Here is a 14,260-nt window from a genome sequence, read left to right as displayed (position 1 = left end):
TACGCCCCCAGGGCATATCTCCCAGTGATAAAGGGGAGGGCGGATAGGGCTCAACGCGGCAGTGTGCAGAGTTCGATTCCCCGCAAGGTGGAATTGACTTTGTTACAAACGGAAGTTACCATATAGGTTAACAGCCTTAGCCTATCTATGTGCTCTCCACCCTGGCTCCTGGGAGGCACATCCTGCGATTTACCTCCTCCACGATGGCTCAGGGCAGGGTCGGTGAGGGCCCTTAAGGTTGGGGTTCAACCTTTTTTTTTTTTTTTGATATTCCTTATTGGTACTTATGTTAGCCTCACATTTACATAGTAATAGTAGACGTACTATTTTTGTTGAAGATTTTAATACTTGTCTTGCACCACAATCGTATGTGTGGTTGATGGCTTTGGCACTTGGCCATGGAATAAATCATGTGCTTGTAAACTTGCTTTAACCAACAATTTCCTTGCCATGTCTAAGAAAATTCTAATGCACCCCCACGTTATAGCATTCTCCATTTACTTGATAATGCATCGAATCAGTGATAGAGTTAGAATTTTTTAATGGCTGCAAAACAATATCGAAAGGGGAATACGTTCCTATTATAGTATTTTCTATTTGCTTCGTCCACTTGATAGTGTATACAACCCGTGGTGGAGCCAAAACATTTTAATGAGGCAAAAAAATGTCATCTCTATTAAAACCTTCAAAACTTCTACATAGATTTAAACAAAATTTCAAAATATTGCTAGACGAGTCGCCACCCTTGGTTCGCAAGTGTATTGAACTCTAATTTGATGTCGCTGTGTGATCGTGGGATCCACTAGATAATTAATGTAGCGGAAGACTTGATCATACAAGGTGTTTTTCGGAATCAACAATTTAATTGTAGGTTTATAACATCAACACGTTCCTAAAAATAGACGAACTATTTCTCAATCTCGCGAAGAAAAATAGATTATGTATTGTGATAAATTATCAAGTTCATCGATCATATTAGAGGTATAGATGGAGTAAAAAATATTGCACATCAGTTGTGAAGTAGCCAACTGATTGATAGTCCGATATTCGTATATTAAAAAATAAATAATAATAATAATAATAATAATAATAATAATAATAATAATAATAATTAGAAAACTTTGATTGATACTACAAATTTTGATTAATCACAAGTAAACAGCCATAACTAACCCAAGGGAAAATCCATTTCCCCTAAGAAAAAAATAAAGTATTTCCAGAATTTGGAACCTGGAAAAATAAAGAAGTACATTTTCCTTGACTAACAACAGAAAATCAAAGGCGGCGCCGGTATCAAGCCGATTAAGCTTTTAACACTCACCCCAGCCTTCCAATAGCTGATGTTGCCGATGCTGTCGTTTTCTGGCTTTAAGCAAACGTTCCAGCTTCGATTCTGCCGCAGCTATAAGCTTAGCCGGCACTCCAGAAATTTCCTCCAGTCGCTTCAAAGATTGCCGTGTTCGCGCCCCACTGAATCGCAAGCCGAGCCACATCGAAGCCGCCAGACAAACTCGGAAGGGCAAAACCCTCCAATGATCCAAGCATATCCTCAGCGCATCACAAGACATCTGTACGGCCACGTTACTGCTTAGTCCAAGCCGCGAGCACCAATTGCTGAAAATGCCCTTCGCCTTCAAGTTCACCGCTCCCCTTCGAGTTCTCAATGTATTTTCCGACGTGACCTCGCCTGAACTGTCGTTGCCGGAGGAAGAAGAGTTAAATCCACGAGTTTCCCGATGACTGGAGTATTCTTTTTTCTTTGTCATAGTTCTCGAAACGCAAATCGAAGACTCTGAAGATGAGACCGAAACTAGGTCATTAGACTCATCATCCACCGACGCCGGTAAACAACCACATAAACCGATGCCGGCGATGCAATCTCCGATTATCCCCTTGCATTTCGAGCAAACTGGCCGGCGTACATGGCGAGCTACGAGAAAATTAGCCTGGTGGACCTTAGAATCACAGCTCAAGCAAAGAAAAGCAGAATCTGAAGAACAATAAACTGCAGCATCTCCATCACACAATTCGCAAACCCTAATTTTCATCTTTACAAATTATAAACGAAATTCGTTTGAAGAAAAAAGACAAATTTAAAGGATGCTGAGAAAAAAAGATCGAGAGAGAAAAGTGAGAGGAGAGATTTATGGTGTGAGAGTGAGTATGGGGATTTAGGGAAGAGAAGGATCACATTGAAATGAATAATATGGACTAGATTTAAAGGGAGGCAGATTTTAAGGCAGACCAGTATTGAAGAAAAGTGTGTTTGTGGGTGAGAGAGGAGAGAGAGAGTGAAGGAGGAGGAGGAGGAGGAGGACAGAATGAAGAGAGCAATGAGAGACTGGGAGAGAGAATCAAGAGATTGAGAGAGGAAAAGTTGGTGGGAGAGAGAGAGAGAGAGCCCTTATTACAGCTCTCCTCCTCTCACCATACATACATACATACATATAAATAAACTGCTGCCCCGACGTAGTTCAGTGGTGCAAAGGAGAGAAGTGAGGTTATCTCACGCTTTGTTGACAGTCGCAGTATGAGGGTTCGATTTTTGAAAAATAGAATTGAACTTTTTGCAGGCGCAGTGTACAGTTAGCTCTTGTTCCCTGACCTGTTGGGATACATCTCGCTATTTACGTCCCTCACAAAACTCTAGAAATAGGGCGATGAAGGCCTTAAAGATTGGGATTTAACTTTTTTTTTATATAAATAAACTGCTGTTTACTGTCTTTCTCTCTCCTCTCTCATAAGTATCCATCCCCTTCCACAAAACCTCGTCGTCTCGAACAACTCAAAGTCCTTTTCTTTTGCAAATAATGCCCTCCATATTACGGAATTTGTCAGATAAAGCCCCTTAAGATCTTTAATTCCAAATTTGATCTACTACATATAAAATATACAATAACAATTGACGAAACCCTTTTTTGTCTCTTATTAATTCAAAACTTTTTTTGTATACTTATTTTCAACTACACATTCAAATAATAAATTATTCTGTTCGTAAATTCAAAATTCTTCTTTACTTTGTTTGAGTCCTATTTTTTTTTTTTTTGAAAAATTACATTCTTAAACAGTATTTTAATAATATTTCAACAACACATTTTTCAATAAAATAATATTACATGAAAATTTAAATTTTTTTTTATTTTTTAACCACACATTTCACATCATTATACTATTCAAAAATGCATTTTCTTGACAAAAATGGGGCTCAAAAAAGGGCATAGTATATTATCTCATTTCATGCCATCAATAAACATAATAAAAATACAATATGTTAATTAAATCAAGAATTAATCAATAAGCAATTCATTACCCTTTTGTGAGCTGAATCTTTAAAGTAACAAATTATTATTTATTTGATTTTTTTTATGTACAAGAAAAATACATTTAACGTGATTTTGTTATATGCTTCATCTTTTTGCTCCTCGATTCACACGTAAAATATGATATACAAAATACATATTTTCTAACTACACAAGTAAAGCATTTCATCTTCACGCAATTGCTCTAGAAATTTTGACATTTCTAGTAAAATAAAATAAATCTTACCAATACTTTTGAGGTGGATTTTGGGCAATATTAATTCTACAATTACTCATAAGTTTCTGGGATAAAAAACGAAGTAAATAAAATTGATGGGAGAAAATAACATAAATAAATAGTTGGGTTCCTTTATGAAGAAAATGTATGTCATACTATGATATGGTGTCTGTATGGCCAACCTGTCCAAAATATCTCATTGTACCAACCCCTATAGAGAGAGAGATAAAATCTACACCAGGAATTTTAAAGACTTATAATTGTCGAACACGTGGCGAATTTTGACGTTATGTGATGTGCATTAGCTTCTATGTCTTTCTCTTTCCAATTGTACCATTTAAATATCCACCATTTCCCAATATAAACCAAAAGCTTTTCCATTTCTATTTCGAAACTTGTAAAATAGGGATTTTTTTTTTTTTTTAAATTTTGTATGCGTTTAAGTCACATTATTTTGAATGAATGTATTTTAAAATAGTAAATTGATGAAAAATATATAGTTAAAAAATAAAAAAAATTTAAATTTATATATAATATTATTTTATTAAAAAATATGTGATTGAAATGATGTCAAATCACTGTTTAAGAATATATATTTTTTTAAAGAATATTGCTCAAATAAAGCCTTAGTTTTCAAGCAAAAATTAAAGTAGCTTTTTCAAAAGTTTTTCATAAGCAAAAACAAGAATAAAAATCATGTCAAACGAGCCAAAGTTAAATGTTCATACTTATGACAAAAATTAATTGAGGGGAAATTTTATAAATGTTATCAAGTAAATAAAAAAATAAAAAATTACATAATTAAATTTTAAGCCCCTATTTGTAGAAATTAATCTAAATGTTAATATAAACCAAAGTCAATAATTAATTTAACTACATTTTTTATGATATCCACAACTTTTTAACTACACATTTTATCAATTTTTTTCAAAATTTACTAAAAATTTTGATTTGAATTCTCTCTAAGCAAGGACTAAGTATATATAAAATTCTCTTGTGATGGATTTTGTGCCTTAAACTATAATATTTTCCATAATATATATAACTATATTCTTCAATCTTTACCTGGCCATCTGTCGGGAGTTTCGGATTTAATATCGATATTTTAGCAACAAATCTAATAACAATCAATAAATCTAGTAAGCGGGATCAAGAAGTACCCTATGTTAATACAATGTTATTATTCATCTACTATTTAATTGAATGGGGAATTCCGAATTGGACAGAAAAAATAGCCACTCCCCCAAATCTGGCATTAATCTGCGTGATTGGTGCTAAAACTAATGATTAGCGTTAATTTATTATTTTTACGACATGTTTAATTAAATAGATTCAACAATATTTAAGAGAAAATGTTAAAACTTTGTACATTTTATTTGACATCCCCGGAAATCCCAAAATTCGCTCGTTGTTTACTGGATAAAGTAGATTGTGCATTAATTAATAATACGGAATGTTGCAAAAATAACAAGATCTTTTTTTTTCCTTCTCTCTCGTCAAACGATCGAAAATTAAAGAAATTGTTATTGCATTCAATATGTATTTATCAAATACAATCTTGTTAGATTTTGTCCCAAATTATGGTGGATTTTTTGAAAAATATTGTTTCCTTATTTTCATGTGATTTTATTAGAAAAATATTATTTCCTTTATTCTACATTATTTTTAAAATAATGCTATTCGCCGTCGCTCATTACGACAATCGTCTTACGTGACATACACGTGACAAATGATTATTTAATGCATTAATGTGATAACTTTTTATGGACTCATACATCAAATAACTATCTGTCATGTGTATGTCATGTAGGGCGACTACCAAAGTAAGCGATTACGAATAACATTACTCTTATTTTTTATATTATTTTCATCTTTATAATATTTTTAGGATTTGATATATCCCTATAAATATGTGGCTCTTCATTCAGTTTTAAGTGAAGCTTTATTACTGAATTTTTGTATTCTCTCCACATATTGTCTTTAATAAAAACATCTATTCCTCTACTAATCTCTTTTCAATTTTTTTACTTTAATCTTATTTTCTTTAGTGTGATCCTACATACATTCATTTTATTTCATCACGCTCGTGTTTGGTAGGGATTAAATCAGATTTAGTAAATTTTGATAAGAATTGATAAAATATATTGTTGAAAATTTATAGATCTTTTAAAATACGTATGTGATTAAAATTAACTGTTAATTTAAACTTCAATTAAACCAAACGTGGCATAAATTCGTCACGTTTCCTCTAGAATGAATGATGAACCAAAAACCCTTCATTAATTCGAATTGCATCACTCGCTAATTTCCAAAGAAAATATCATTTTCAAGGGAAAAAAACCGGTGTGTAAAAAGGTGCCAGCATAGGTGTGTTCATTGGTTCACATATTTGGTCAAATCAAAATGAAAGGTTTTACATGTTTAACGGTAGAGAGCCATTTGCTTCAAAGTATAAACTATAATTACCTGGTCCACTGATACAGTGATTTAGGAGACGTGTCAAATTTCTAACGGTGATAAATGAGCCGACCACACAATTTAATAGCAATCCAATGGCCACAAGATGTGTATGTACGTGGCGGAAGCAGAGATGGTGGTTACTGGCTGCTCGACCGTGGCCACGAATCTTCCGGCGGTGGTTGAATTGAAAATTTGAGTATGCCTGTACTACCACGTTACGTATCGATTTTGTATGTAGTTTTTTTTTTTTTTTTGCCCCCAGGACATATCTTTCAGTGACAAAGGGGAGGGCGGATAGGGTTCAGCGCGGCAGTGTGCAGAGTTCGATTCCCCGCAAAGTGGAATTGGCTTTGTTGCAAGCGGGAGTTACCATATGGATTAACAGCCTTGTCCTATCCATATACTCTCCACCCTGGCTCCTGGGAGGCACATCTTGCGATTTACTTCCTTCACGATGGTCCAGGGCAGAGTCAGTGAGGGTCCTTAAGGTTGGGGTTCAACCTTTTTTTTTTTTGTAGTTTTGATAGTATTAGGTGGGTCCATAGAAAAGTCCAATAAAATAGAGTAATAGTATAAATTGGATAATATTGATTGTATAACTAATTTCATTGGACCTTTACTAATTTTATTGGAAAGGTCCAATAAAATTTGGCCTTGAGTAAGGATATATTTGAACCACATTTTTTTAAAAGAATACATTTTTAAACAGTGATGTAATATCATTTCAACCACACATTTTTCAATAAAATAATATTACACCTAAATCCAAAAAATTTCTTTATTTTTTTAACCACATATTTTCCTTCAATACATTATTCAAAAATATATTCTAAAAAAAATAATGTGGCTTAGACAAGGCTAAAGTACTTTTGTTGTATATTATTGGAGAACGTTATTAAGTATTGTAAATAAAATTACACGTAATTTTCATGTAATTCATGGTTGAAAGGTAAAATTGTCAAATTATTTAACTTTTGTCTCCAATTCGATTAAAAATTGTATGCAAGTTGAATGACCAAATTAATGATTTTTCGTAATGTGGGGTCCAAATTTACATAAGAATATAGATATGAACCCAATAAGTAAAACTTATCATTGAAAGATTGTGAATTCATTATCATACTACATGAAATGTTAGGGAGCCAAAACCTAATTTACCAGCCAGAAAATATTTTAATAATGTAATTATAATGATCCCCTCTAAAATTAAGAAGTCCATAATCCATAATGGGCCGTAACAAGCACATTTGAAGCCTAATGGGCTTTTACTGTAAATGTCCAATGGGAAAAATTCATAATTCAAATATATTATATACACATATTCAAAAATTAGATAGATAGTTTGAAATTTCAAAATTCGGATATATATTTAATTAATTAAAATATTATTAAATAAAGATAATAAAGTCACAATTACACGATTAATTATCACAGATTCATAATTAAAGGTCACAGATTTATTTACTGGTTAAATTTCATCAAATTAATTGGTTACAAATTATTTCAAGATGACAAATCAAAAATTTTGTATGTCGCATATTATTTCGAGATCAAAAATCAAAAAATTTTTAGGTCACATATTACCAAATTTTAAGGTCACAGACCAAATCGTTGGTCACTTATACCATACACTATACTCTCGACTCCAATCCACCACCAATACTTGGTCATAAGGCAACCAAATAGTTGGTCACAATCACTATTACACTCCCCCCCCTCCCCCGCCACAACACCAACATGACCACTGCCAATAACAAAAACAACCATCAAAACACAACGACCAACGACACGACACCACATCTACAGCGTACCACCACCGCTAGCAAACACTACAAATTGCAAAAACACCACCATAACAACACTAAAACACCCAAACAACAACAAAAAGACCACTAAAAGGGACTTGAAAACAGCAAGTCGCCAACACCACCCACACCGCCATCCTACCTAGATTCCCCTTGCACTAGCACACTACACCATCACCAACCAAAGTCACCAACACCATCCACATCGACGTTGCACAAAGAAGCTGCTAGAGCGTCGCCACCACAGCATCATCGTCGACTGCCACCCCTACATCAACCCCTCACGAGCACCTCCAACCAAATCGTAGCCAGATTCCCATAGTCGCCTACTCGAAAAACCCTAAAACCTCCCTCCTCCTCAAAAAGTGTAGATCGGAACTGCAACTTCACGAACATCTCCTCCCCCACATCGGTACCGTCACATTTGCTTCGCGTCGGTTGCAGTGTCGAAGAGAGAGAAGGTAGAGACAAACCTAAACCACTTTTGTAGATGGAAAAAAAAGAAGGATGATTGCAACATCGCGATGCTGCGTTCACATCAGCGTCATCTTCCCTCGCCGACTCAGGCACCAGCGCATCCCTTCGTCCCAGTTACAGTGTTTGAATGGGTCGAACGCGTCGAAAAGAAAGAAGCTGGCGATGAGAAGAGAGAAGGAAGAGACGGGATTGTGAAATTTGAAAATGGGTAAAATGGTGAGAATTTTTATTTGAATTGGGTAGGTTAATTATATACAATACCTGATTTTTGTATAAATAAACTTTACCTAAATTTTGAATTTTAAAGTTTTAGTACCTGGCTTCTTGTAATTTCCTCATGTCCAATTGGCCACATGTGAAGGCCCGTGGTTCATATGTTTTTAAGCAACTTTAAAAGCTTAGTTAAAACATTCTCAACAAACTCTATATTTTTAAAGATCATATTCTATAATTAGAGGGCATTTACAAATTTAGAGAGTACAAACTTTTAATTACTCCAACAGATTTTTTATATTTTAAACTCAATTTCACTACTTCAAAATAATATTTTTTCTATATTTTAGTTTCACCAACTTTCTTTCAAATTATTATATAATTTTTCTTCATCGAATATTGAAAAGATTTTGAATACATTTTATTGTAAAAGAGTGTGTTTGGTTCTCCAAAACTCACTCTTTATTTTAAAATATTCATTTAAAAAGTTTTTTGGAACATAATTTTAAGGATTAACTCTTTGAAATAGAAAACATCTTATAATTAAAGAATCTCTTAGAGACGCTCCTATTTAACACCTTATTAGCTCAAGAATTTTTATATACAATTTTTAAAATTGGTTTAGCCTTTTTGATAACTTTTCTTTAAAGTTTTAATTTGTATTAACTGGAATTTCTGAAGAATTATCCTTAATTAGAATAAAATATATAAACTTCTTCTCATGACTCCTAAACATGGAGGCGAAGAAAGGAAAAGTTGGACTAGTGTGGCATGCGGGGGTCGGAGGGTGAGGTGAGTTGCGGGAGGCAAATGGATTAGGTTAAAACTTCTCATTTTTATTTCCCATTTTTATTTGAAATATTTACATTTACATTTTTGCCTTTCAAATAGTGCAACATGTATTATGGGTTAAAATTGGATATTTTGCATACAAAGTGGATTTATAAAGTTGGTTGACAAAAAAGTGTTGAATTTAAAAATCTGTTTTTTGAAATGATTGGTGTAAATATTACTTTGTCAACTAATTTTGTACATATAACATAACTCTAAAATTAGGACTAAATGGATTGGAAAATCAAAGAATTAATGTAGGGCATATTTGGTAGAATTTTTATTCTTATTTCTATTTCTTGTAAAACAACTTTTTGAGAAATTTATTTTAAATCAAATTTTACTGAAATTCTTCTAATCAGATGAAATATTTTTTTTTAAAAATTATTCAAATATATTTAAAAGCAACTTCTTAAATTGAATACAGGTTTAAATTCTCAAAAACTCTGTCAAAGAATTAATAAAGAAACACACATTCTCCTAATAAAATAATTTTATACGTAAATTCATATTATTTTTTACTTTTTTAACTACACATTTTACAAATAAAATTATTTTTTTTCACATAATTACTTCTCAAGGCTAAATTATTTAAAAATCATATTTTATCGGGTTGTTCTACTGTGACAGCCCCTTGGTTGTCCAGGGGCGTAATAAAATTATTTTTTCACATAATCACTTCTCAAGGCAAAATCATTTAAAAATCTTATTTTCTCAAGAACTTCTACTGTAACAACCCCCTGATTGTCCAGGTAGGTAGGCGCCCCCAATAGGAGACCACTATATAACCCCGGGATAACATTTGTCCAAGGGGTTTAAACCGATTTTACCCAAGTACAAAAGAAATAAATAAATCAGTTCATATATTTTAATGGGGCTTTCATTTAAAAAGCCTAATCAAACAAAACATTAATTTAAAAAGTCACAAACTAAGTTTTTGGGATAGAAGGCCCAAAGATATTGAAAATGAAAAATATAATTCATAAATGACTAAAATGACCTTACATAAAAAAAAAAAAGACATTACTGCCCCTAATTCCCATTTCAATTCCCATTTGACCCCAATTAAATTCTACATACCTTCCATTTGTTCTTCAAAAACCGACTGTAGAGATATGCAATTCCTTTCTTTGTCATCGTCATTTTTCTCTACATTCACTTTTCCTTGAACACTCATTTGGTTGAAGTGAGTAATAAAATCTTGCAATATTAATGTTGGGTATTTGGAGAAGAAATGGGTGTTGTAATTTTCAATTTTTGGATTAGTTTCTTTGTCCATTTTTTTGAATAATTCCTTCATGTTGTTGTATATATGTTTATGGTTTTTATTTGTGAACAATGATTTTGAATTAATCTTATCATTATATTAGGGTTTTGATGTGGGTTACTTCCAAACCCTTTTCTCATTACCCATCATTTGCATCAGTTAGAGTAAAATGTAAATTTGTAAAGGCATGTTTCGCTATTCTTTTTATTGGTCTACTATAATACTTACCTTTAATTTTCGTCTGTACATAACGACATACATGTCATTTTCTGCAATCTATAACAACTTACATATCGTTATTAGTATTGTACAATGTTTGAAATTTGATGAAATTTTTATATTGAATTACGGTTATGGACACTACGAATATAGTACGGATATCAGTTTGTTTTTCAGTTGAATATGAGCAGTCGGTTGAATATGTTTAAAAATGAAAATATACAGGGAATAGCAAAGGAAAAACAACTCATATTCTTGTTGCAAAAACGATTTCTTATGTGGAATTATATGATAAAGTCAAAGAGGTGTTGAACATCAATTTACAACTATTTCGGAATTTAATTGAAAAAATGGAATGATTGAAGAATCTATTCACAATTTCAAATGGTTACGACTATAGTCATAAGATATCAGTGGACTGCGTGTTTTTATTCCGAAATAAAATGGAACAAACCAATACCTTGGAATAGAAACCAGTACCTTAGCTTCTGTTGGAGCATACTATTTTATTATTTCATTTATATTTATAGTGGATAATTAATTTGAAATTATTTCCTGCAAACTACATAATCATCATATGTGTTATTTTGCTCATTTATTTGTTTTCAATATAAAAATTCAAAAACTTGGATTTTTTATTTTGTGATTTCGTATTGTAGCTCTCTTGAGGGACATACTTACTCAACTTTGTGCTAAGAAGAATTGGACATAGCAGGTCGAATATTGTGTTAGCCTTTCCCGTCCCCGACCCAAAGAAAAATGGGGAACCTCGTATTTTTTTTATTTTTCTTTAGGTGCTACTGTTGGATGACTTGTTTACACAAAAACAATTGGTCCAGCATCTTAAGCAATTTATTCCTTCAGTTTCATCAAGATGTATGTCGAAAGCGTGTGTATATATGTGTGTATGATAGAAACTATAATGTAATTGCTGGCTTATCTATTAGGTGAACTTCTTGGTTTATCATCATAATTCATAATCCAAGTTTCTAAGTTTGTGACAATGTTGAGATTATAAATGATCAAAATTATTCAATGGATCCATATAGACTATATTAATTGACCGTTCATTTCTATTTTTGTAGATTCTTCCCAATACATTCTTGATTTTTAAAGTTCTCAAGTAATAATCGTTTGAGATTAAGATCGTAATATTGTCCTGGCTTGTAACTTTATTTTTTTGTACTCATTCGAAGCACAAGATGATATATTAAAATTTGTAGTCATTGTGCTATTGAAATGTTTTTGCACTATTGAAATGCAAACGATGTTCATATAGTTACAGTTGATATAAATGCACACAATCTAATGACGATATACATTTTCTACCTTCTGAAACAAAGTGTTTAAGATCGTTGTAGTACAAAAATGCATTAATTTTAATTACGACATTGCAGTCATTCTTGAAGCACAAAATGATATAGATGTCGTTCTGATACAAAAAGTAGAGTGAATAACATAACGATATTGAAACCATTCCTGTAATAAAAAATAATTTCTATATCGTTTCAGTATGAAATACACAATGCTTAACTTATTTTAGTAATGACATAAAAGTCGTTATGACTATGTATAAACGATATATAAGTCGTTCTATTACAAAAATGCACTCATTCTAAGAGTGGCATTAAAGTCGTTCCTGAAACCCAAAAACGATATAGATATCCTTCTAATAAAAAAAATGCACTGAACAACCTAACAATATTGAAGGCATGATGGGTAGTTGTGGACAGTCGAATCGTTACTTTTAGCTAGAACGATATAATTATCGTTTTATAAGAAAAGAAATGATATATATGTCGTTATACTTGTTATTTGAATTAAAACGATTTCAAACTCTTCAAATTTGTACTAAAACGATATGAATGTCATTACTTTATTTGTAATTTTGATACATAACGATATCATTACCATTTCAATACAAGTTTGATAACGTTTATATCGTTTTAGTTTAAATCATAACTAAAACTACACACATATCGTTTCAGTTAAAATAAAACGACAATTATATCATTTTTACTAAAAATAACGATTCGACTGTCCACGACCACCAGACATGCATTTGACATATATTAGATGATCAAAATATGTAATCAAGTGACACGACCCGTCCAAAATCACTCTAGTGGACCCGAAACATGACGTGCGCCGATGATAGATATTGACTAGATGTCAAATCTATCACCAAAATTGATTATGATTTATTTAAAAAAAATTCAACAAAATCAAATGTTTATAAAAACATAATGCGATGAGCCCAAAATTTACTTCGTGGTTTATCAAATTGAATCATATAATTCAATATGTCGTGTGGCTCTAACTCTGAAATCACCAGACTCCTCAAACTATCAAGGACCAATATTACCTAGAAGAATAATTTTAGAAAAATATGAGTTGACAGCTCAGCGAGTTGAATAGTTCAAAAATAATCATACTTCCCCCTTTAAACATTTTTATCAAACATCAAGTTCATATCATTTAATATTTCACATGATAGCCTCATACAATTTATAAACAAAAAGTGAGACATTCTCATAACACTGTAAATATCATCTCTTAATCACGATATAGTCATCAGCTAATATCTATACCCTCATCTCATCACATCACATGTGATCCGCAAAAAATGTACCCTTTGACTAAAATCTGTAATTCGCCCCTCGAGCTAAGCACTTTCCCCACGGGCCTTTGGCCCCCTTCATGAACGAAAGATGGTCTCAAAGACCTCTGGTAATTAATTATAGAATACGGTCAAGACCCCTCTGTGAACTATATGTACACGGTCGAGACCAATATCCGATCAAGACCCTCTGTGTAGGATAGAACACGGTCAAGGCACCTCAGTAAACTAAAAAATATATATAATCACAAGTACTTTTCTGATCGATCTCAGAATCATGTCTCATATTCCAATTCACAATGTATCAATTCGAACACATAATTGTAGATAATTGCACATATTTTAAGAAAATACTTAATTTATAAATACTATAAAAATATTTATATTTTTCCTTCATAGATCTATGGATAAAAATTTGATTAAATTGACGAACATTTCCAAGCTTCCACGTTCCCACCTGAAATAACGATATAATTTCTCGAATTAAAATCTAACAATTAAATTAATATAAATCCACCATTTAACCTCTCAACTTCTATACTTACTCTTACATCTCCAATTCTCCAACTTTTCTTCTCTTTAATGATTTATCAACTAGTCACCATATATTATCAAATCCATTACAACACTCACACTTCCTTAAAATCACTACCTTAATACATATACAACCCCTATACATAGTTAGTCCAATACACAGGCTTCAATATTTATCATATAAATTCATTCAAACCATGAAAAATCTGGAAATCCAAGGTTTGACAAAAACAGCACTAAAATTTATCATATAAATTCATTCAACTTTTCATTTTAAATTTTTCCTTTCTTTCTCTA

General features: G+C 32.1%; 1 protein-coding gene across 1 annotated transcript; it reads right to left on the bottom strand.

Moving 5' to 3' along the window:
* Positions 1–1,105: 1,105 nt before the first annotated feature.
* LOC111367129 (B-box zinc finger protein 32-like) lies at positions 1,106–2,407 on the bottom strand. Its single transcript, XM_022987853.1, has one exon. The coding sequence runs from the start codon at positions 2,046–2,048 to the stop codon at positions 1,311–1,313; it is 738 nt and encodes a 245-aa protein (XP_022843621.1). The 5' UTR covers positions 2,049–2,407; the 3' UTR covers positions 1,106–1,310.
* Between the last annotated feature and the right edge of the window lie 11,853 nt (positions 2,408–14,260).

This window comes from Olea europaea, chromosome 18 (assembly GCF_002742605.1).
Source record: "Olea europaea var. sylvestris chromosome 18, O_europaea_v1, whole genome shotgun sequence".
NCBI lineage: Eukaryota > Viridiplantae > Streptophyta > Magnoliopsida > Lamiales > Oleaceae > Olea > Olea europaea.
This window is presented reverse-complemented; position numbering and strand designations above follow the sequence as displayed.